A 26,044-nucleotide genomic window follows, 5' to 3' on the forward strand; every position below is an offset into this window, starting at 1 on the left:
GCATCACGATTCCCATAAAAAGGCTGGATGCTAAGTCCTTTTACTCCACTTTTAGAGATGAACCGAGGGATCTCATTCTCTTTGGCACTTTGAATATGGAAGGAAAATCATTCGTTTTAGTTCTATAATCACATCACAAACTGCAGATATTTTATGTGGCCCTACAGATGTATGTTTTCATATGCTGTCCCTTTTTGTGTTTTACAATCTAAATACACTAACAGTAAAATGAATAGCGCAGGGAGGAAAAGAAGGCATGTTTGTGTGAACCACAATTATTATATGTAGCGATACAACATTTGAGCATGTTAAATACGCCATTCTAAAAACACAAACACTGATTAAGCAACAACTTTCAGCCAAGATTTATAAATTCTTTTTCCTTTTAACTGTCAGTGAATCTACTACCTATACACCATAATTCAGCAAGTCAAACGTAACAGTTGCATTTATCTATTGTGGGATGGTTGTGGCTGGCCCGATGACTGTGACATAACAGAGTGGCAATTTCTATTTTTATTAATACTTTTGAGGATTAAAGATGGTATTAATAATTATTGTTTTAAAAGTGTTCATCACCCAACATCGTTTCACTCCTCTGTTAAAAAGTAAAACAAAAAAGAAAAACAAAACATTTGCTCCGAGGCAGGTTATTACCTGTCTACCAGCCACTCCCTTCTGCACAAACACCACCTCTTCCTGCTTTTCTCAGTTCTCCGTTCTGCTTTTGCCTGCACCCGCTTTACTCGTGTTGGATTTGCCTTTCTATTATATGTATAGATGCAGTTGCAATTGTGCAGTCTGAGCCACACATTTCCAGTTTGTTTTTAACCGTATCTGTTTGTGGACTTTGCTCTTTGCTTGATTTTTATTTTTCCCGCCTGTTTCCTGTTTGTGTCTCACTGCTTCCCTCACATCTCCCTCAGCAGCCTTTTCCTGCGTTACTTCTAACAAAAGGTAAGCAGTTTGAACTTTTAATCTGAATTTAATATCAGTGTCTCTGATTATATATACATTAAAGGAGAAGCTGTTCACAAATGTCTAATCTTTAAAGCAGTGCTGTCTGGTTAAATATTGCATTTTATCTTACAGTTTCATTTCTTGGTCATGGATGATTTCGTAAGAACCAAACTGGTTGAATGGGGGCTAAGTGAGTGGGTGGAAAAATTTAAAGGTAAAGTATTAACGTAAATATGTGATGGGTACAGATATTGATACTGATGTGAACTGTTAACTGTAAAACAGCTCATAGATTTGGGCTGATTGCTTTTTCAGTCATTAACAAGAATTTCTGAAGCAAGTTGAGAATAAACTTTATCTCTGCAAATTTATTTTTAATGACAGATGAACAAATCGATGCTGAAAGTCTGTATGAGCTTGATGATCGAGAAATTGATAATTTGATCACAAAAGCTGGACCAAGAGTGAAATTCAAGAAGAGACTCAAGCTGTTAAAGGTAATTAAATTTCAAAAAAAATATTGCTATATACAGAGGTGAATTTTTGTTAGAATTATCTGTATATTTAAAAATGCACTGGCAGTAATAATCAGTGATGGGAACAACAGCAATAAAAGTAACGCTGTTACTTTTTTCAGTAACTAGTAATCTAACTAATTGCTATTTCTATCTTTACAATGTTGTTACTGTTACTAACAAGAACATGTGGTGTGGACACATTACAGTTTTTCAACACACAGATGGTTGAAGCTGTCTTCAGCTAATTTAAAGTGGAGACTTTCAGAATTTCAGACATATTAGCCAACTGCCATATTAGCCAACTGCCTGAGACAAAGGAAAGCTTCATTTTGTTGCCTATAGGGTTACATACTGATTCAATATTAATTTTAGTACCAGGAGCTTCTGCTTAAGACTCTGCTTCCTCCTCATCGTCACCCAGTCATCCTGTTTCCCCGGCTGCTCGGGACAATCTGCCAGAAGGAGCTAACCTTTGGCTAATAGATTGTAATTGTTTTGATTGTGGTAGGAAGAACAAAACTCAAATCAGGAAACAGTTAAAGTGGAGACTTTAAATTAGATTTTCTCCTGAATAGTATTGCTATGTTTGCTGCAGGAAGAAACTGTAAAAGCTGCATTTTCTAAGGAGCAAAAACAAAAAACTCCACCCTTTCTATGGGCTTAAATTGTGGTCATAAATATTTTGTACTTGTAAATCAAATGTGTAGTTGTAAACTCAGTTTTGTAACCTTGTAAACCAGAATATCTAAAATTTTGTGGTTTGTGCATCTATTTGTGTGTGTCTGTGTAAAAAAAAAAAGAAAAAAGTGTTTTGCATAATTTAAAATGAATACAGCAGGGAGGAAAAGAATGCATGTTTGTGTGAACCACAATCATTTTATGTAGCAATAAAACATTTGAGTATGTTCAATACGCCATTCTAAAAACACAAACACTGATTCAGCAACAAATTAGAGCCAAGATTTATCAATTCTTTTTGCTTTAATTGTCAGTGAATTTATCAGGTATACACCATAATTCAGCAAGTCAAACTTTACAGTTGCATATTATTTGTTGTTCGAGGGTGGGCTGTTAACTATGACAGAGAACATTTACAATTTATATTTTTATTAGTATTTGTAAGGATTAAAAATGGTAGTAAAGATTTCAGAGGTTGTTGTTTTCGGCCCTGAATATCTTAGAAATATGGCACCTAACCAGATTTTTACTCTGGATGGCATTATCTTCACCTCCACTAACACTGTGAGGAACCTTGGAGTGATTTTTGACCAGGATATGTCCTTCAATGCACATATTAAACAAATATGTAGGGCTGCTTTCTTCCATTTGCGCAATATCTCTAAAACCGGGGTGTCGAACTCCAGGCCTTGAGGGCCGGTGTCCTGCAGGTTTCAGATCTCACCCTGGGTCAACACACCTGAATCACATGATGAGTTCATTAACAGGCTTCTTGAGAACTTCAAGACATGTTGAGGTCATTTAGCCATTCAATCAGCTGTGTTGGATCAAGGAAACATCTAAAACCTGCAGGCAGTAGCGGTTGTTGATACGGGCGACACGGGCGGTTGCTCGGGGCGGCATCACGGGCATCGGCAAAAATAAAAAATAAAATAAAAATTGTCCGTACTCATTCTGCCCCGACGTCATGCCAGCTCATACGGGAGTGAGGGCTCCCTCCGTTTGCGAGGTGTGCCTGCTGCTTGTGCCACAGAGAGGAGAGGGCGGGGCAACGGGGGATTCTCTGACCGGCTGGAGCAGCATCTAATAACCAACTCGCAAAATAAAACAAAATAAAAACAAACCAACAAACACGAAAACACCAGACATTATGACACAGATTTATAATTTGCACCGATGTTTTTTCGAAATTGAAAGTGAGCGCGACAGCCCTCGGTGCGCCTGCTCGCTGCTGAAGTCAAAGTAAACTTTATTGTCATTTCCGCTACATACAGTCCAGTATATAGAGAGACGAGACGACGATGCTCCATTTACAGCCGTGCAAGTAAACAAACAATAAATATAAGAAGAGTAAGAAAATAAATATACACTTTAGGACTGGGGGTAAAGGGATCAATAACAATTTAAAATTTATATTTTATAGTTTGATGATTTAAAGTCTGACACACAACCCGTCGAAAGGGCAGGGGGCGGCTACTTCCAGAGCACATTTAATTCATAATGATGTAAATCCAAGCCCATCATTTATTCATGATTTGAATCCTGGGTTGTGTGAAATCCCAGAAATACACCTTAGACAAAGTGAATCTGTGAACTAAGGTGTAGGTCTGTTAGGTTATGTTGTGGTGATCCTCGGGTTGGTGGATTTGTGGTCATACTGGAGTGCAAAATTAAAACCAATGGAAGATGGACAAGAAAAGTTCAAAGCCATCAGGTGCTCAGTTTAGAAAAAGAGAAAAGAAGAGGAGAAACGAGCAAAAGATACAGGTAAGCAGATGTGTCAGTGGATAATGGCAGGTCATGTAGCCTGAAACAATCAGAATCAGAATACTTTATTAATCCCTAAAGAAAATTATGTGGGTTACAGTTGCTCCAAGAAGAAATGGTAAAAATAGTAACAGTAACAGGACTAAACTCCAAACAATACATTATGTTGCAGATTTGAATATTAATTAGTCATTGTCAATTGTTGATTTGTCCTGTTCTCGTCTGGTAGCTGTTTGCATACTATGCATGTGTGTGTGTGTATGTTTCTCTGGTGAAATTCAGTATGGTTCCGACAACAGTTTTATGTTTGTTATGCTTTATGTACAATCCTTAATATTTATACACACACACACACACACACACACACACACACACACACACACACACACACACACATAAAGTTTTATGTGTTAGAGGGAATGTTCGCCCAGGGCGCCAAACAGGCTAGGACCGCCACTGCGTGCAGGACACCGACCCTCAAGGCCTGGAGTTCGACACCTGTGCTCTAAAACTAGAAATATCCTGTCTCAGAGTGATGCTGAAAAACTAGTTCATGCATTTATTACTTCTAGGCTGGACTACTGTAATTCATTATTATCAGGATGTCCTAAATTATACCCATTATATTGGTATAATAGCTCCCTGTTAAATACAGAATTGAATTCAAAATCCTGCTCCTCACATACAAAGTCTTAAATAATCAGGCCCCATCTTATCTTAATGACCTTGTAGTATAGCACTTCGCTCTCACACTGCAGGCTTACTTGTTGTTCCTAGAGTATTTAAAATATTAAAAGTATTATTTAAAAGTAGAATGGGAGGCAGAGCCTTCAGTTTTCAGGCCCCACAATATAGAACCAGCTTCCAGTTTGGATTTGGGAGACAGACACTAACTCTTCTTTTAACATTAGGCTTCAAACTTTCCTTTTTGCTAAAGCATATAGTTAGGGCTGGACCAGGTGACCCTGAATCTTAGTTATGCTACTGGAGGATTCCCATGGTGCATTGAGTATTTCTTCTTCAGTCACCTTTCTCACCCACTATGTGTTAATAGACTTCTTTGCATTGAATTGTACCTGTTATTAATCTCTGTCTCTCTTCCACAGCATGTCTTTATCCTGTCTTCGTTCTCTCACCCCAACTAGTTGCAGCAGATGGCCGCTCCTCCTGGAGCCTGGTTCTGCCAGATATTTCTTCCTGTTAAAAGGGAGTTTTTCCTTCCCACTGTCGCCTAAGTGCTTGCTCATAGGGGGTCATATGATTGTTGGGTTTTTCTCTGTGTGTATTATTGTAGGGCCACCTTGCAATATAAGGAGCCTTGAGGCTGTTGTTGTTGCAATTTGGTGATCTATAAATAACGCTGAAATGAAACGAATAGTAATAATAAAGAACTTTTTAAAAAAAGTCTTCATCACCCAACATTGTTTCACGCCTTTATTATCAGTACAATGTGGCAGCAGATAATAAAACCTATGGTGATATTTTTAATCTAAGAACCTTAATGTAGTTTGGCAACTTAATAATGTTCGTGGCTCCATAATATAGTTATTTTTCTGTTTGCCTAAGAAGTGAAAGATCCCTGATTTGATTCTGGTTAGCAGCACAAATTCTTAACATGTCTGTTGTGATGAGCTCTTGTGAAAAAGGGAACAGCTGAAAGTATTTTTCTCCCTTTTTTAATGTTTTTTTTTCCAGTGTATTTTAAGTATAGATGAAAATGCGTCTGTAAACTTTAATCCCTTTGATTGATTTTAAACAAACAAACAAAAAAAACAAACCCCACTTCCTCTGAGGCAGGTTAACCACCACCCACTCCCATCTGCGCTGCACAAACACCTCCTCTTCCTGCCTTTCTCGGTTCTCCGTTCTGCTTTTCCTGCTCCCGCCTTATTCATGTTGGGTTTACCTTTCTATTATATGTATATGTACATTTCTATTATATTGCAGTTGCAATAGTGCAGTCTGAGCCACACAGTTCCAGTTTGATTTTAACCGTATCCATTTGTGGACTTTGCTTTTTGCTCGATTTTTATTTTTTCCGCCTGTTTCCTGTTTGTGTCTCACTGCTTTCTTCACCAGCCTTTTCCAGCATTACTTCTAACAAAAGGTGAGCAGTTTAAACTTTTAATCTGAATTTAATATCAGTGTCTCTGATTATGTATGAGAGTGCGACGGTGGCGCACTTGGACAGTTCTTTTAAAGTTGACAAACAAACAAAGTCTCCACTGTAGTTAAATCTAGCTTTTAGCAATTACGCCAAATTGCCAAGGCCAAGCCTTATATACCCAGTAAGGACCTTGAGAAATTTATCCATGCCTTTATTGCATCTAGATTAGACTACTGTAACTCCCTCTATTTTGGCCTCTGTCAGTGGTGTGTGACATTTTTAAATACGATGAAGGAATACAAGACAGTCAAAATGAGTTTTATAGAGCTACGTGCACGGGTGAGTGATCGAGTGATACTCACAACCGAGGCATTGCAGTCAGATTTATTTATACCAAGAGACAGTTGCATAGCATTTCCTGTTTTTCAAGCTTACTTAGTATGTGTGTGTGTGTGTGTGTGTGTGTGTGTGTGTGTGTGTGTGTGTGTGTGTGTGTGTGTGTGTGTGTGTGTGTGTGTGTGTGTGTCAGGATGTAATGGCATGTGATACAAAAATATATGAACATTTTAATACATTTGAAAGCTTTATAACGGAGGTATCTTTTAATAATAGACATCTGCAGTTTAAACTTAAAAGTTACTTCTATCATTCCCTGCTGTTGTTCAAATATTTTGCATCTTATCAACTTCTAGTCACTTGCGGGTACATTTTCAACTAGAGTGTCATTTAGCAAAGTTAAATGTTCAACATTATAAATTCTTTTTCCTTATTTATTAATACTGCCAACACACACTATGGGGCTTGGTGGTACTAGGGTTGGAGGAGGTTATTGAGGCAGCCTTCTACCCTGAGCTAAACTCAGGGCGGCCTCAATTTTGTGCGATGAAGCGCAACCTTTCCTCTTCCCCACCACACAATACCTCACAGGGAAACAGAAGAGTAGTACAGAGACCTAGAGTCTCTATTCAAAGGCGTACTTACTCTTTACACACATACATTACGCGCTTAAAAAAACCTGCTTTTACTCGACACTCCTTCCCTTATTAAAGTTTTTAGCGGGTGCGATCCACACAGGAAATGCAATCCCGTCTTATAGGTTACTTTCTAACCTGCCCTTGTTAAAGTGTTTAGCGGGTGCGATCCACACAGGAAGTGCAATCCCGTCTTATAGGTTACTTTCTAACCTTCGGTCCACACAGGACCTCTCTTAGTATCCACACAGGATTCTCTTATTATCCACACAGGATTCTCTTATTATCCACACAGGATTCTACGGTTGTGAGTGTCGTTCTAAAGTCGATTTATTCTAAACGCATGATGTTCATGACTGTGTTATATTCACCTTCAAAGTAGCGCTGTGTTCTTTCCCGGTGTAATCGAGTCCTGCCGCCGTGAAGCCTGTCTAAAACACTGGCCAGTAGACGAATTTTTACGACTCTGGGCTTTCCTCGTCTTCCTGGAAGCGAGCGTTTGCAGTGCAGGCGATCACAACGTCAGGATCCGATGACTCCGTCTGTGGACAGTTAGATGATATAATAATATCAGTCAACTCTCCGGCTCGGAGGACCAATTAAATGTCAGTGGTGTGTGACATTTTTAAATACGATGAAGGAATACAAGACAGTCAAAATGAGTTTTATAGAGCTACGTGCACGGGTGAGTGATCGAGTGATACTCACAACCGAGGCATTGCAGTCAGATTTATTTATACCAAGAGACAGTTGCATAGCATTTCCTGTTTTTCAAGCTTACTTAGTATGTGTGTGTGTGTGTGTGTGTGTGTGTGTGTGTGTGTGTGTGTGTGTGTGTGTGTGTGTGTGTGTGTGTCAGGATGTAATGGCATGTGATACAAAAATATATGAACATTTTAATACATTTGAAAGCTTTATAACGGAGGTATCTTTTAATAATAGACATCTGCAGTTTAAACTTAAAAGTTACTTCTATCAGCCTCCAATCCCCTTCTCCGCAGACTTCGGCTTGTTAAAAATGCGGCTGCACGCCTCTTAACTGGAACTGGCAGGTTTGATTCTATCACCCCTATCCTCGCTGACCTTCATTGGCTTCCCATCAAATACCGTATTGATTTTAAATGACTATTGGTTACCTTTAAAATTATAAATAACATTGCTCCCAGCTATCTTGTTGAACTTCGCAGCTTGTACACTCCTAGTAGATGGGCCTGTTGCTCTTAGTGCAACCTAGGGCACGGTTGAAGACCAGAGGGGATCGTGCTTTTGCCATAGCTGCACCCAAACTCTGAAATAATCTTCCTATTTTGCTATTCCTGAGTCTGAATCAGTTCAATCTTTTAAATCGCGGTTGAAAACCTTTTTAATTCGATTTAGCCTTCCCTAGTTAGTATTTGTATCCTGCAAATGTTCTTTTAGAGTTTTAATGATTTTATTTTATTTTATTGCTGAATAATCTCCTAGTCGAGTTGTGTTTGTATTTTCTTTTGCATATTTTCACTGCGCTGCAGCTAATTAGTGCTCTCCGCCTGTTGGTGTATTTATTCCCTGTTAGTTTCCTTTCTTTAAATTATTGTATTACTGTAAAACACTTTGGTGTACCGCTGGTTTTGAATGTGCTATACAAATAAAGTTCTATTGTATTCTGTATGCATTAAAGGATTAAAGTTGATCATGATGCATTAAAGGAGAAGTTGATCACAAAGATCTAATCTTTAAAGCAGTGCTGTCTGGTTAAATATTGCATTTTATATTTCAGTTTCATTTCTTGGTCATGGATGATTTCGTAAGAAACACACTGCTTGAATGGCGCCTAAGTGATTGGGTGGAGAAATTTAAAGGTAAAGTATTGATCTGATTGACAGATATTGATTATTATTTGATCTGTTAACTGTAAAACAGCTTATAGAACTGTGCGGATTGCTTTTTCACTCATTAGCGAGAATTTCTGAAGCAAGTTGAGAATAATCTTTATCTCTTCAATTTTACTTTTAATTACAGATGAACAAATCAATGCGGAAAGTCTGTATTATCTAGATGATCGAGAAATTGATATTTTGATCCCAAAAGCTGGACCAAGAGTGATATTCAAGAATAACCTCAAGCTGTTAAAGGTAATTGATTTCTTTGACAATCATTGTTATTTTAGTGTACAGAGGTTTAATTTTTGTTAGAACTATCTTGATATTAAAAAAAATGTACTGGCAGTAACAATATGTAGCATAATTTTTTTTAAATTCTTCACTAATATGGATTTACAATGTTTTGGTGGTGCTAGAAAGAAATAAACACAAATCAAGAAATAGTCACTTCTTTTCAATTAAGTTACAAACTATTTTGTTTCCTTGAGATTTAGTATCTATACGAGAAATACAATTTTTAATACATGTTTAAGTGCTCAGTATTTTATTTGGCTTTGCACTTTTTATCTGCAGGGTAAACAGGAGCATGCAGAAGCAGCTGGTTTGGTTCAGGTAAGGATTATAATGAATTTCAGACATTGGGCCAACTACCTGAGACAAAATGGAGTTTCATTCTGTTGCCTATAGCTGCGGGCCCATCCCCCGGGCCTCGGACCGGTACCGGTCCATGAGTCGTTTGGTACCGGGCCGCGAGAGTTGAGGCTCAGGTGTGAAATGTATAGTTTTCAGGGTTTTTATCGGTTTTCAGCATTATTTTGTTATCGTTTTTATCGTTTACTCGGTTTTCCTTGGTCACCTAGGGCTGCCACAAACGATTATTTTGATAGTCGACTAGTCACCGATTATTTTTGCGATTAGTCGACTAATCAGATCATGCATCCATTAGACATAAAACGTACAAGCTTATTGCACCAGCAGCATCTGCTCTTATATAACTATCATTAGCTTACAGCTTTAAGTGTTTAAGGTATGTGCTAACTAAAAATAAAGACAAGATGATAGTTTATTAAATTTTAATGAAATTTGCAGATTGTTTCGGTGGAGTTTAATAAACTCCTTGCTATCTAAAATATAACAGGACACCGGAGTATATTCTCGAGCATCTCACACTTCTGATAATCAGCTGTCTGCTTGACTTTTATTCAGCTGTGTAAAAACTATAACTTTAATCTCAGCCAAACTGATTTACTCAGGAACAAATAAAATACTAAAAAAAGGCCAAACAATAAAAATTTTAAGTTATCTAAATGACTTATATATCATGTTTAACCTGAGTAGCGAAAGACGGCGGTGGGTTTGAAAACGATTTGCCGGGAGTCCAGTGTTCTCACGGGCTCTAGTGAGCCTTGCCCCTGGCTCGCTATCGAGCTAGTGGGTAACAGACGCCTCCAAAAACGTCGGAGCGCTTTTGAAAATATGTGGTGTCTTGATAAACTGAGCAGACATTTGAGGTTTACACAGCTACATTCTTGCCTGAAAACATGTTAAATGTTTATTTTGTGACCCAGAAAGAATAATAAGAGTAATGTTAACACTAACTAGCTGCCGCCATTGTTGGAAACTGAGCTGGATCGCGCTATGAATTCTGGGACACAGCTACTTCTTCTTCTTCGGGGTTTAACGGCAGCTGGCATCCTTGTACATGCAGTGCTGCCATCTTCTGTTTCAGTCCGTTATTACACTCTTAAATCCTACTACTCATTCCTGCGTCTTTTGGGATCTTACAAAGCTTCAAACGACGTGTCGACTATTAAATCAGTCGTCAACAATTTTAATAGTCGACGTAATCGTGACTAGTCGACTAATCGTGGCAGCCCTATTGTCACCCAGTCTTGTTTCCCCGACTGCTCGGGACAATCTGCCAGAGGAAGCCAATGGGGCCTACACTACCTTCGGCTGTGCCCCGGCTAAAGGGGCCTGGCTAGCTACGGGATGTTTAAGGGTGTGAAGTCGAGTCTCCAATTCTGTGTTCCTGAGTGAATGGTTGAAGATTACACCTTGAAATACGTTATAAGTTTTTAATTAAATTGGCTACCCAGATAAGCTACACAAAAACACCACTGTGTGTTGGAACAAGAAGTCATACTCTAATGCAGAAAGCAAACACCAAGTGACCCACTGGTGACAATGTTTCACTGGCAGTAATTATATTTAATTGTATTAATTCTTAACTAATGTAGATTTTAATTGTTTTGATTGTGATAGGAAGAACAAAACTCAAATCAGGAACCAATTGTTTTTTTCCAAGTAAGTTAAAAACAGTTTTTTTCCCCTTCAGATTTAATGTCCACATGACAAATACATGTTTAAGAGCTTAATATTAAACACTGCTTTGCACTTTTTATCTGCAGCGTGAACAGGAGCATGAAGAAGCAGCTGATGTGGGTCAGGTAAGGGTTATACTGAACTTCAGACATTTGGGCCAACTGCCTGAGACAAAGTAAAGCTCCATTCTCTGGTTTATAGAGACTGACCACTCTCTACAGAAGCCAATAAATGACTGAATCTAAAAACTTAATTCATAGGGGGTTGGGGAATATACATTTTGCCCTAGCTAGGGGGTTTGCCAACAGTCTCTGTAGGTCTTTGGGACTGGGACTTAATTATGCGAAAGAATTGTCTCATAGTATCACCAATGTTTACTAAGAAGAAGGTTATTATAATTTATTTTTCATCAGTCTGCTGGCTAATAAAAAAAATCACTGCATTTACGTTTGTTGATTGTAAAACTTGTATGTTAGTGTCCTTTAAATGTTGTTAACGAACAATGCCAATGAAAATAGTGATCTGTATAGCTGATATTCATCCTCAGGTTTTGCCATCCACAAGTTCCAAAGGTAAGATATATACTATCTATTACATCTGATATTCATCTTTCAAAGCAGAAATATTTTTATTTTGACTAAATGATTCCATTGAGCTTAAGTTTGGATATCGAGAGAGACCCAGCCAACAAACGGATATTTTTTTGTGGCTTAGGAAAGCGAAAGTCGGATCTTCAGGCTGAGTCCCTCAAATGTTTCCCAGCAGCTAAAAGACGTTGTGACTCAGGTATTTTTATTTGTTTCTAAACAACATATCCAATGAAATTTTTCTTGTATAGCAGGAAAAAACTTTATCATCAGGTTGCTGGTATCTGAGGTACTATATTAAATATTTCTTATTTCAAATCAAACATTGAACAATCAACTTGTGCCATAAGTACTTGGTAAGTGGTCCATAAGAACCTGATACATTACCCTTTTTGGATATCAGTGTATCACATTGTGTGTTTATAATGGTTCATAATTCCTGCTAAACACTTCTTTACTTTCACTTTGACAGACACCAGAATATTGTCTGAAGTGAAAGGCATAATGAAACAAATCAAGGACCATATAAACGACAAAGAAGAACTTGGTGCTTTTATAAAGTGGGTATATAAACATTTAAGTAAGACCTTTTACTTAAGGTATAATGAAGCTTTATTTATATGAGATCCAGATCTCTTTTGTAAGACCATTCTGGTGAACGGAAATCATATACACAAGGTGTTCACAAAGAGATGGCTTTCTAATTTTGCGATACATTTCATTGTTGAATAAATTAACTCACATTTAAACTCTTGTTCCATAGGAATAAAATCAGTGATTTAGAGATTAACAAGAGAGAGCTTGTTGGTGTCTTTGGAAGATCTGGGGCTGGAAAGAGCTCGTTAATCAATGTCATCATTGATGAGAAGAATCTTTTGCCCACTGGAAGTATCAGCGCATGCACCTCAGTCGTGATTAAAGTGGAGGCTAACACACGTAGCTTAAAGTATGAAGCGGAAATTGAGTTCATTAAAGAAGAGGTACAATAAAATGAATGTTTATTTTTCACAGTATATGTATATATAAGTATGTATATAATAATTATATAATACATAATTATAATAATTATAATTTCTAGTTAGTCTGCATGACATTTAAGAAAACCCAAAGATTGTTTTTGTTTTTATCTTGTTTTAGGAGTGGCATGATGAATTATGGTCACTGAAAACTTACAAGAAAGGTGATGATGACTATCGGGACATGGTTAAAAAGCTGTCAGCCCTGTATGGAGATGAATGGAAAGACAAATCCCCTGAAAACCTTATAGAACCAAAGTATTTCAAAAATATTCCAGAATTTCTAGCGTCCAAGAGGAAATCTTTGAATTGTGACACAGTAAGGTCAAATGCTATTCTATTACTTACTATTACTTAGAATGTTTCTTGTTTTACTAAGTGAAATTTGTTTGCAAAGTCTGAAATTGATATAATTTATAGACGGCCTACTCTATGCAAATTGGGCTTTAACTGTTATTAAAAAAATGAAGAAAGAAAAAAAAATAGAAGCAGAGTAGAATATAATGCATCTTTGATAAGTGCTACAGACCAAAATCACAAAACAAATCTGTTCTTGCCTTATCAAACCTCAGTGCTGCTTTTGACCAGTTTGAAAACTAGATGTGATCAAAGGACCAAAGACACAAACAAAAATGTGAATGTTTATTTACAATGTTTTCCAGCTGCCTCCTGCAGCTCAGCACACTGAGCTCCCTTGTCAGGTCCTGCCATCCTACTTAAATAGGAAAGACTGATTCTTATATAGACCTTTTCTACTTTATCTGAGCACTCAGAGAGTGGAAAAACAAAAACCTCATTGAAGAAAAGCATTTCAGATATATTCCAGAATTTTTAAACTCCATGAAGAAATCTTTGGAATGTGACACAGTAAGCTCAGAAACTCTAAATAATGCATTCTTTGAGAAAGTATTTATGTTTTCAGTTTGCGAGGACTGACATAATTTACTGTCGGCCGACTCTATAGAAATTGGACTAATTTAACTGCAAGTTTAGTGGATTTGTAACTGAGAACATTTTTATTTATCACACCTCCAAATCCATAAAATGACAACCAAATGTACCAGGGCAGGTTCTAATTCTTTTTGTTTTTTAGTTTTTTAACAGAATGAGTGATAGTCGCTGTGCAACTCAGCAAGTTCATCAAGGAATAGCTTTAAAAAAGGAGAAAAAAACAAACAAATTTGAGTTCCACTGAAATGGATTTAGAGGATTTGAAACAAACAAAAAGTCATGTTATGGATAGATGGTATGAAAAAAGCTTTCAAAAAGTTTTTCATCCTAAAGATGTCAGTATTAGCTCCTGAGGTCAAGAGTGTACATATGGTTGTACATACTTACATTAGCCTGTGCTGTATTTTGGGTTTTCTGCTCCTAATTTACTGTAATTGTAAGTTTTAGAAATTCAGTTAGGTATAGGTACGTATTCAGGTATAGTATCACTAAAAGCTACAATACTCACTACACGTTATCGTTGCTCTTCAGTCATATTTTACGTTGCACTACTTCTTTAATCCAATTTGTAAGACACGTTCAGTGATTGTACAGGTTACGTGTTTTGCATTATCGTATTTATTTCATTTATTACAGGCTCAAGAGCTATCTCAAAAACTTCGTATATACACAAAGGGTGGACCAAAGCAGGAAGATGGATATAAAGCACAGCAGTGGTTTTGGCCACTAGTGAAAAGTGTGACTGTCAGGGTGCCACACAATGAGCTCCTCCAGCATGTCACACTTGTGGACCTTCCTGGAAATGGTGATCGTAACAAGAGCAGGAACGAAATGTGGAAACAGGTATTTTATTCACATCCACTGCATCTTGTTTTGTCCTGTGTTGTCTGAACATTGTTTTGTGTAATTATTTAAAATTGACATTCTATGATTCTCTTTCAGATTGTTGTAGATTGTTCTACTGTGTGGATAGTGGCTGAAATTACTCGAGCAGCATCAGAAGTTGAAGCCTGGGAGATCCTAAAAAGTGCACATGGCCTCATTGGAAATGGTGGTCAATGTCAGCAAATCCACTTTATCTGCACCAAGTCTGATCCTGCAGATGATCGGTAAGTGAATTACCAAACCACACAGTGCTGGATGTGTTGGCAAAAGTACTCAATAACTGATATCAAAAATCATATTAAAGACACATACTATTATCAAGACTAAGATAGTACCAGTTTACTAGAGAATGCATTTCTTGAAGAAAATTCAGTGTGAACGCTGACAGCTGAATCGTTTAGTTGAATTTTTATAATTACTTAGTCTTGTACACCAGTGTGTACACTGAATACACAAACTCATTCACATGAGAGCAGAAGTTCACACAGAAGAAGTAGTTTCAGAGTTTGAAAGTAGCTGAACAGAATAAGCTCATTAATGACAAAAGAAAATTTAGACTTTGTGAACTTCAGCTTTCAGCAATTCTGCACTTTGACTTTCAGATGAATGGTTCGGTGTATTTCAGCTCAATGGATATTTTTCCAACCAAAGGTTCAGAAGTTATGACATTTCATCTCAAACAATTCAGCTATCTGCATTCACACTTGAGTTTTCTTTAGGAAATGTGTTCTCTAGTTATTCCTTTGTTGTTATTTCAAGGGCAGGGATTTTTTAAATTTTTTGAAAAGACTTAAGGTGTTCCAATTGCATGTTAAAGAATAAATTGTGCCATGGATGTTAATGTCAGCGGCCATTTTGCCTATTTGTATTGTCATTGGATCGTTGTAAAGCAGCAGCCATTTTTTTTATTATTAATCTATGTCTTTAGCCGCTAACTAGTCTCACACCGTTTGTCGCTTGTCTGTGAGCTGCGTGCTTCCATTCAGATTTTTACAATTTTATACACTTACTGAAATATTCCTCTTTTCTGCTGATAGGGTCACATCGACTTTGAATCACTTTCCTTCTTTTAGGCCATATTTCTCCCACACCGTTTGACTTAGACCCTACTGTTACACCAAATTGACCAGAGCAACTGTCTGCAAAACTAAGATATTTATTTCACTTCATTTCTACAGTTTTTCTGTCTCTCAAATCCCTCCCCATTCATGTGTATTGGAGAGTTAGCATGAGGCTAGTGTGAGGCACACAAATCCTCAGGTGAATTTTTTTTCTTTAACATCTAGATACATGTTCAATCATCCAAGTAAGTTAATCCCCAAAAGTTGATTCTGTTCAACTGGACATAGTGTTTTCAGTGGGAGAAATGTTTCGTCGTGACGAAAGCTTACTGCAGGTTTCCCCAGCCTTAAAAACAGTACCTGGAAATTCACTCCCTGTTTAATTCCACCAACCACTTTTGGAGCAAAGATTTTACAGAACATTTTTTAACTCGCACTTGTGACCTTAAATTTAAGCTCTACACAAACAAAAATCCACACATGTGTAGAACAACTTCTTGGGATCCCCACAGTTTTTAAAACACATTGATATCACGTTCACTTCCCAGTTTATAAGCCATAAGGCAACAATTCACTCTATTACAGCATCCCTCATTTGAATATAATTTGGGTACTGGTTTGTCTGTGTCTCACCATAGTCTGGGCCCCACCTATGAGGTAATACTCACCACAAGGCTCATCTACAGTTTGTTAGCTTGTCATGTGTCTCACTGAGAGGTTTAGTGGGTAAACTGCTACTCTTTCTGTGGGGGGCCACTGCGTATTGGCTGTAATGCATTCAGTGTGAATGCAGCAACAGCCAATGAAATAAAAAAAGATTGCTTACACAGAACCATCAGAGAACAGGTTCAAGGCCTGGTAGGGACAAAGCTTGTGTTACATTGTCAAAGGATAAACACCAGTTTGTACTTAGATAATGTAGGTAACATTAATTTTTCACATTACTTTATGATTTTATTTGATTGTCTTGTTTATTTGTAAATTATATTATATAGTGTTACCACCCTTGGGGCTGTGTTTCTGCATTAATTACCTATACTTTCATGAAGTACATTTGAGATGATATCCTGCTCGCTAAACACTGTTCATAGTGTTGAACTCTGCTTGTTAACCCCTAACTATGGTTGAACTTAGCTTGAGTAGATTTTTGAGGTGTTACTGCTCGTGAGGTTAGCCTTAGTTAGCTTTAGGTTTTAGGTTTAGTTAATTTTGTGCTGGTTATATGCCCAGTGGTTTGCAGTACGTGGCCCTGTCGGTTTTCTGTTTGAATTTTGCAATAAAACCTTTATTTCACTCCCTGTCCCCTAGCAGAGGGGGTGTATGCAAGGACAGTGTTTTGCACCAGGAAGCATCTCTGTATAGACAGTATAATTTAGAAGGGCAGTAAAGAAAGTCTGCATGCAAGTATCCTTGGGCAAGATGCTGACCCCTGATTTGCTCTTGATTGATTGATAATATGTCAAGAGATTTATTCTAAATGACACTTCTTCAGCTGAGAGTCAGAGAGTGGATACACACACACGCTGCAGGTTTTACTTGCAAGGGCGGTCACAGAGCGCTCACACGAGAGTGGGGGCCCTGTGATCAGCGCTCTGTTCTTGCACTTGTCTTTATTTATACATGAGAAAAGTAATACAATAATGAATACATTTGTTCAGTGGAATATTGGTGTGTGTGTGTGTGTGTGTGTGTGTGTGTGTGTGTGTGTGTGTGTGTGTGTGGTGGAATGTGGGAAGCAGCTCTTTTTCCTGGTAAGAGGTCAGAACTGCTTGTTGAGCTTCTTACTATCGCTGTGGGAAGATTCAGATAAAAATATCAGAACAAGTTTTTATAAAGAACAATCAGTTCTAAGTAATAAAAAGGTCATCATGCAGTATTCTATCACATGTAAACTTATATCATTAAAAGCTTATACTGACTACTAAGTACAATTTTTCATTGACATAATACTTTATTCATCCCGAGGGAAATTGGGTTGCTGCCAGCCTTGCCAGAGCCATCTTACCCTTCATACATTACGTCACATGGGGAAGACGGGTCAGAGAGGAATAACAATGGAAGGGGTTAGGGAGGAGAAAAAAGAACTCCCCCAGACTGAGCTCCAACAGGGAGATCAGTTTGACACAGAAAAAAAAAAAAACACCTCAGCACATAGCACATGAATCATCACATCTCACAACATAGAAGACACTTCCAAGGCGTTTGGAGGGGGTGGGGGGGTGAATGTAGGTCTGTGTCAGTGTACATGCGTGTGTGTGTGTGTGTTCCGTGTTCAGCTGATCTTCTTCTCCAAGATCTTATCCATATTGCGTTCAATAAACACAGTCTGTGTACTCACAGCCCTGCCCATCGTCTATCATGTCAGCCAGCCTTGTGGGACTTTGAACAGCTGTAGCCACTTCTTGTTCTTCAATAAGCCAGGTCCGAGCCAGCTCCAATCAGCCAGAATTCTGTTATCGTGGTTCCGAATTGATAGATGTCATTCAATGTCCTCCATCAAGAGTGTCGCCAGACACACGGCGCAACCGACCATCTGATGTATTTATCTTAGTGTGAATGTTAGATATAAAACACTTGAATATAGAAAAAAGTGTTTGAATGAAATTTTTATTTAAAGAATTGAAAATAGCAGGTCTGAGCTCTATTTCTGTCAGTGAGCGTTTCTAATGTTCGTAAGATATGAACACAACACTGTCAGAAACCCACCCAGCTTATTTACCATTACAACATGACAGCAACACACGAATAAATGAAACCTCCCGTTCATTCATCATTTAGCTCGTCACTTCAGCACAACTGACACAACCAAATGATGGACGCTAGCTGTCATAGATCAGATAACCCTTCAAAACACAGCTGCATATTCGTTCTGTAGGTTCACTCTTATTTCAGATAACTTTTTTCTTACCTGTGGTTAATGATCACAGAGCTCTGAGATCTGATTTCTTCTCTGGAAGTGGCGACTCAGACTTGAAACAGCGCCGGAAAACCATAGTGGACAAAAGTATATTACATCTGTAGTGATTTAGCACTACGATACAAAACGAATGCGAAACAGTTTAGATCTGTTTGTCTAAGGTTGTGGGTTCAAGTACAGCATGGGACATGTTTCTCATTTTCCACTTTCAGCATGTTTGTCAAAAAGGTGCCGTGGTATACACATAGCTAAACATAACTTTATAGAAAATCACAAAGCGTTGTCCTTTTATACTTCAGAACAGGGTCTCAAACTCATGGCCCGGGGGCCACTTGCGGCCCACGTCACCCCCCCCCTTGCAGCCTGTATATTGACGTGAAGAAATATATTGCAATTTGGCCCTTTAAGTTTGTTGTTGAATGCAATGTTAAAATAAGTTATTTAAAAAATATTTAATATGAAGGAATATAAGCAGAGAGTACATTTATCTGACCTGCTGAAACCACATTCATCTTCTCGGGCTTTAAGGTCATTAGATCAGAGACTGCTGGTGGTACCACGCACTCGTTTTAAAACTCACTTACTGGTGATCGGGCCTTTCATACTGTGGCACCACGGTTGTGGAATTCTCTCCCATTGTCTCTTCGCTGCACGGACTCCAGTGATTCTTTTAAGAAACAGCTGAAGACATTTTTATTTAGAAAAGCATTTGATTAATTTCTTCTTATGCTGTTTTTATAGTTTTTATAGTTTTATTGTTTTACAAGAGGCGGCACGGTGGCACGGTGGTTAGCACTGTTGCCGCACAGCAAGAAGGTCCTGAGTTCAATTCCACCATCAGGCCGGGGTCTTTCTGTGTGGAGTTTACATGTTCTCCCCGTGTCTGCGTGGGTTCCCTCTGGGTACTCCGGCTTCCTCCCACTGTCCAAAGACATGCAGTTTGTGGGGATAGGTTAATTGGATAATCCAAATTGCCACTAGGTGTGAATGTGAGTGTGAATGGTTGTCTGTCCTTGTGTGTTAGCCCTGCGACAGACTGGCGACCTGTCCAGGGTGTACCCCGCCTCTCGCCCCATGACAGCTGGGATTGGCTCCAGCACCCCCCGCGACCCTGAAAAGGATAAGCGGTAGCGGATGGATGGATGTTTTACATTGTTTTATTTACTGTTATATTGTTTTTATATTTCCATTTCCTGTGTTTGTGATTTTTATCTGTGAAAAGCGCTATATAAATAAATTTTACTTACTTACTTACAAACATTTTGAGGAATTGTGTTAGTTCAGTGAGGGGGTTATTTGTAAATAAAACTATTTTCACTAGCAGTCAGAACTATTACTTTAACTACTGTGGTCTGCAGAATCTGTATAAGCATGTGGCCATTTACCATTGAATGAAACCATAAACAATAAAAAAAAAAGGTCAGGAATAATAGAAAGCACGATCCTTCAGAAAATAAAAAGAAGGCAGAAAAGCGGGGCCTGAAGTGGTCAGTCCTTTAATTATGCTGATCTTATTGACACATCTTTTTGAAGTGGTAAAGGTATCTTGCACTCCACATGCAAATCCTTTGAAAGACAAACACTCAGCTATTTTCTTGATGTGTTGCTGTATGATTAAGCTATATGTTGAGTCCAGTTTTCTTTTCTATCCATTTAAGAGTTGCACACAACAAGGAAGCCAAGGAAGAAGTGATGAACGAATTCCAGGAACTGAGTGTGAGTTTTAAAGATGTTCAAACAGTTTTCTGTAATGGCGAGGCAAAGCTTTATTAAAATTAAAACACATTATTTCAGGAGCAGTTCAGCGATAAAGGTTTCAAAGTGTTCACAGTGAGTGCTGATGAGTTCCTGAAAAGAAAACGTGTAAAAGAAGATGACAATGGTAGGTTGTAAGCATGTCAGAATATTTTGTGATTAAAAGAAAACAATCTTATTCAATGCATATCATATTTTATTTTCCCTCTATGTAAACCAGGAAGAAGTTACTAGATTAAATTACTTTTATTTACAGAAATACCCAAACTTCAAGACTTCCTGCAAAATCTCAACGACTGCCACTCTGAGACAATAAACTATGTGAATGGAGCTTATGGGATTCTGTCTTTGATTGAAGGTGCCAGGTGCAGCAAAGCGGTGAGATCAAGTTATCTGTGTGGAACAATATATTAATGACAAATTGATAACTTCAAATGTTTCCATAACTCTGACACCTAACAAGATTTTAGTTATCAAGATTTTTTGACAGGAACTGACTGAAAAAAATTTCAAAATGATGAATGAAAATAGAGAGTTGTATTTATGTTATTACTGCTTTTATAAAAAATAAATATACTGTTTTAATTTCAGGGTGTTGGAAAAGCAGATGATGTATGTAAAGTTCTCGAGAAAAACTTGAGAGAACAACTTGATCAAGTCAAAAGAGCAGTTGATGAAGCGATCAAGGATTTTGAACATTGTCTTACAGAAGGCGTTAAAAATTCCAAAACCTCTGAAGAAAAACTGAAATTTTTTTTGGACCGTGATGTATGTATCTGAATTATAATTATTATAATTAACATCATAGCAACAGATTTTGACCTTTATATGAGCATGTGTTTTTAAAATGGTTTTCCAATTTGTTTCAGCAAGAGCCTAGTTTTTTCAAGACACTACAGGCTGTGGTTAGAAAAGACGGCATCCATCAAACAAAAAAAGGGGAACACATAAATCTCAACACAATGTTAGCTTCATGCTTGACTGACAGCATTGATGAAAAATTCAGAAAGACCTTCCCGTAAGAATAAACAAATTTTAAACTGTACACTATACTTAAAATGATTAAAACAAACTTGTCAATACTGCCATCATGAAACATTTTTTTCAGAAACAATGTTAAAGGCGGATCTTTCAATGGAGTCATCAGTAGATTTTCACTTGACACAAAATCACTGATTCAAAAATACCAAGATGTCAAACTGCAGCTGATATTTCTCCAGACAGAGGTACGACATGAAACAATCCAGTTTGTCAGTCCATTATAGCAGAATTGACCTATTCCCTCTACAAATACTAATTCTGTTTATTAATTCATCCATGTTTCATGTTTTTAAGGAGGATAAAATTAAGGCAAAACTCAACAAAATAATCCTAAAGGGGAAGAAAATCATCTACAACAGTCTAACAGAGACAATTGAGAAAAACATGAAAAAGTGCTATGAAGGTAAGAAGACTGTCAGCTTGTCACTGTAATAAATCACAATTGTACATAAAAAAAATGTTTTGACAAAGTTTATTCTTTTCTTGTAGATGCACGAAAAATTTCTGGAACTGATGCACTGAAAAAAATGAGGAAGACTATTGAGACACATGTATCCTTAAATAGGAACATGTATGAGGACGCAAAAAAGACCATGATGAAGAAGATGAATATATTGATGGTTTGTCAAATTATAACATACAATGAGACCAAGTATTGTTTTTTCTGTATTTGAGTGCTTTGGCTCAGTCTGAACATTCTCTAAACCAGGGCTAGGCAACTCCAGGCCTGAAGGGCCGGTGTTCAGCAGGTTTTAGATATCACTCTGGGTCAACACAGCTGAATCAAATGATTAGTTCGTTACCAGGCCTCTGGAGAACTTCAGGACATGTTGAGGAGGTAATGTAGCGATTTAAATCAGCTGTGTTGGATCAAGGACACATCTAAAACCTACATGACATCAGCCTTTGAAGCCTGGAAGTTGCCCACCCCTGCTCTCTAAACATTAGTGAGGCTGCTGTTAATATTTTTATTTTTCAGCATTACAAAGATTTAGTCTGATACGATGGGTTGAACTGAAGAGTGTGAAGTATAAACTGGCCACAAGCACTCTAAACTAGCACTCTACCCATTAATTTAGATGTTTCAGGTGTTTCTAAACCTCAATATTTGACTTTGGAAAAAGTAATAAAAGCTCTGATGTTTTAATTAGACGATCATCTGTAAGGAACTGGAGGAAACCATGGACCACTCCATTAAACACTCACTCAAGGCATCAACTTTGAGTGAGAGTCTCCCAGGTAAAGAAAATATAGGCTATAAAGGTGAATCATGTATGTTGAGCAATGCCAAAGCATGTTTTATTTATTTTTTGTTTTTCAGATGTTTCAGGGGATCTTGAAACTGTGCAGCAACATTACAATGAAGTTAAGCACAGTCAAGAGGTAGAAATGACATCACAGTAACCAGGTAAATATTTAAATTTTATTTCATGTCACAGAATTATTATTATTAACCATTTTGTGCTAAATTACTTTAATAGTTCCTGTGAATTCTCAAAGAGAGGGGGTGAAATCTGATGACAATCCTAAGCACCTAAATATACATTAACTTTTGTCATAATTTAAAGATCCGAAATAACCATTTTAAATTACATATGGCCACTTAAGCTGTCCGCTTGTATTTTCATCATCTCAGCTTAAAAAAAAAAAAAAAAACCCAGCTGGTTGTTATCTAACATTGTGCCAGGTAATGTTATGCACCGGTGCCCTAAAAATCCTTATTTCTCTCTGATAAAATGTTAGATTATATTCTTACATTGGATGAGTTTTTTTTCACTAAGTGTTAAAGTGTGACACCATAATGTTAGATTTAATTTAAAAGAAGTTTACTAGCAGCTGCTAAACAACTGCTAACAGTTGTGAAAACAGCAGCACTACCAACATAAACGTTCAGGACATGCTCAAAAACTTCCCTGAATATTCTCCACAGTCTTTGGACAGAAGTGACTTATTGACTCATATCGGACTGACAGCTGAGGTAAACATGCCGAATTTGTTATTGCTGTGCACAGAAGAAGTATTTGAATAATATCACCACATATAATTTTTGTTATTTTACCCTTTTTACATCTGAGTCACCTCAAACATGTTAAAATAAAGTGTTTCCAAAAATGATTTTCTACACAAACAGTAACAGAAACAACAGATATTAAGATTTTCTATTCTAGCCTGAGGAGCTTTCAAGACATCTTAAAGCACATCTTAAGTACTGACACTTGTTCTGTTTGCCTGAGCAGCTGAGTGTTAAAAATCTTTGTGCTTATTATTACTGGATGTTTCAGATTTGCTCCACACAGTAACAGCAGAAACCTGATGACCCACTCAACATCTCTGAGGGAACACTGACCAAAAGCATGAGGTCTCTGCATATCACCACAGACATTTCTGTTGTGTTGCCTGCTGTCTTTGAATGCTGTGTTTGACTTTTAATGAATTTGGTGAAATTAGATTTTTCAGTCTTCACTGAGAGAAGGTCCTGGGTTTGAATCCAGTTTGAGGCCTTTCTGTGTAGACTTTGCTTTTTCTTCCTGTGTCTGTGTGGGTGTTCTCTGTGTACTCAAACTTCTTCCCACAGGCCAAAAACATGTGTGGGGGTTAGGTTAATTGGTGTTATTAGTTTTGTATTTTGTCATTCATTTTTATTTTTCATTTCTGTTTAGTTTCAAGACTTACAATTTCAATTTATTTTTCATTGTTTGAAAATGTTTAGTTTTAGTTGGGTTTGTATTACTGTTACGTTCTGATTTTATCTACTGTTTTTTTTCTTTTAATCAATTTTAAATCAAGCTTTTTTATTGTTTTTTAATGTCTCTGTAAAGCACTTTGAATCACCTTGTTGTTGAATTGTGCTATATAAATAAACTTGCCTTGCCTTACTGTTAATTTTTTTTTTTTAATTACTGTTGTATTTAGTGGAAATATCAGAGACAAAATTTAGGAAAACCAGTGGAAACAATAGAAATGTTTCACTTTTTGAAAACAGTTGACCCATTTGTCTTGTTACATGTACAGTGTCTCAAACATGTCCATCAATACCATGTCAGGCACATTGTAATAACATTTTTATCAAACTAACAAATGCTGAAACTAAAACTATTTCCTCTGATTTGTATTTCAAATGAGGTCATTTAATCATTTCTGTTGTTTGTTTTTATTTTGTTTAACTAAAATATTCATATCTAGTCTTAGTTTTTAGTTTAGTTTTAGTTGAGTGTAATAACCTTAGCAACCTGTTCAGGGTGTACTCTGCCTCTCGCCTGACAACTGGGAAAGGCTCCAGCAACCCTGAATTGGATAAGCAGAAGAAAATGGATAGATGAAGATTTTTAAGCATGAATTCCTCCCAGGGTTTTTAAGGTTTTAATTGTGAGGGTCTAAACCAAAAGGGCAGCACTCTGTCCAAAAATGTTTTGATATCTATTTTCTCCATTTTGTTGTATTTGTTAATTATTTGTAGACCCTAGTTATACAGAAAATTATACAGCGGTAGAACTACAATGTTACAGATTTTTTTTTTTTTTATATCTGTAACATTGATTTTATATTTTAGTCCTTTAAACCACAGGGATACTGTGATATTCAGATTCTTTCCAGTTTTAAGGATTCAATTTAAGTAAATTTGAATATTTATTTTCGTGATGTATTTGTCAGTTTTATTCTTAAACTTCTATAGCACATGTCTTATGTATACCATTTTACTTAGATTTCTAACCTAAATATTAATTTACTGTAATACAATGGTTTCTTTGGTTGTCATAAGTAATAAAGCAGCAGCAAAAATACGTCTCACCTTCTACTTTAGTTATTATATCATATTGTTTTCTGTTGTTTCTATTCTGTGTTGATTCTATAGTTGTAAGATGGAAACATGGTTTTTCAAACCCTGTTCTTGTGTTTTTTTTCTGACCCTACAACTAAGCTACCTGCCAAAAAGTATTTTGCAGTACCACAGTAGCTTGTAACAAAGAGCAAAATTATCTATGAACTGTAAAGACTGAACCACAAACCATTTATCAACCAGAAGTCAAATGATTATGGATCCTGCTTCATCAAAAAGGGTTCTTGTCTAAGTGGCCTTACAGGTCAAATACAATCCTCCAGTCTTTAATCCTCCATCTCTCTTCTATGATTCTATAATAATGAACTTTTATGGCCAAAGTTACCTTTTATAACCTTTACATTTACTGTTTCACAAAGGGTTAAAAGACCAATGTCTACAATTTAGACTTTTTGAATGCAGAATATTAAATTAAAGAAATTTAACAGGAGCAAAGGAAAAATCAACTAATAACAATCATCGCTTAATAAAAGCCCTTGAATTCGACTTATGTAATTAACCTACTCTAATGTAGATTCCTAAGACTGATTTTGGGAGGAATGAGAGAAAGGAGGATGGGCTCATCCAGGCCTGAAGATGATTTAACAATTTGGACATGTGTTACACCCCCTTCCTTCGTCTTACCAAATGTGGTTTGCTCTGTGAATCCCATTCTGTTGTTTCTCTCCCTCCCTGTAAAATTTCACATTGAGAAGTTTGGGAAAAGCTTCAGTCATTCATTACAGTGGTCATAAGCTCAGTTTTATCACTCTGCATAATTCAGCAAGTCAAACTTAACAGTTGCATGTTATTTGTTGTGTGTCGC

At 37.1% G+C, this 26,044-nt stretch overlaps 1 protein-coding gene across 3 annotated transcripts; it reads left to right on the forward strand.

The window, feature by feature from the left end:
* Window positions 1-345: 345 nt before the first annotated feature.
* On the forward strand, window positions 346-24,090 carry LOC120745360 (nuclear GTPase SLIP-GC-like). 3 transcript variants are annotated; one of them, XM_040050162.1, is made up of 26 exons: window positions 346-957; window positions 1,093-1,174; window positions 1,345-1,457; window positions 8,761-8,842; window positions 9,003-9,115; window positions 9,437-9,475; window positions 11,129-11,170; window positions 11,275-11,313; window positions 11,736-11,760; window positions 11,903-11,974; window positions 12,248-12,335; window positions 12,539-12,755; window positions 12,913-13,110; window positions 14,379-14,585; window positions 14,685-14,851; window positions 20,264-20,321; window positions 20,400-20,487; window positions 20,617-20,738; window positions 20,952-21,128; window positions 21,230-21,378; window positions 21,469-21,586; window positions 21,696-21,804; window positions 21,891-22,021; window positions 22,553-22,640; window positions 22,723-22,809; window positions 23,674-24,090. In XM_040050162.1, exons 2-25 carry the CDS (start codon window positions 1,108-1,110, stop codon window positions 22,803-22,805), a joined length of 2,592 nt encoding a protein of 863 aa, XP_039906096.1. In that variant the 5' UTR covers window positions 346-957; window positions 1,093-1,107; the 3' UTR covers window positions 22,806-22,809; window positions 23,674-24,090. The 3 variants fall into 3 exon arrangements, with proteins under 3 accessions (XP_039906096.1, XP_039906103.1, XP_039906086.1); XM_040050169.1 differs by lacking the exon at window positions 23,674-24,090 and adding an exon at window positions 23,332-23,667; XM_040050152.1 differs by having other exon boundaries at window positions 349-957; window positions 23,684-23,748.
* The last annotated feature ends 1,954 nt before the right edge of the window (window positions 24,091-26,044 follow it).

The sequence above is a fragment of the Simochromis diagramma genome, unplaced genomic scaffold (genome assembly GCF_900408965.1).
Source record: "Simochromis diagramma unplaced genomic scaffold, fSimDia1.1 OVJJ01000321.1, whole genome shotgun sequence".
NCBI classification, from domain to species: Eukaryota; Metazoa; Chordata; class Actinopteri; order Cichliformes; family Cichlidae; genus Simochromis; species Simochromis diagramma.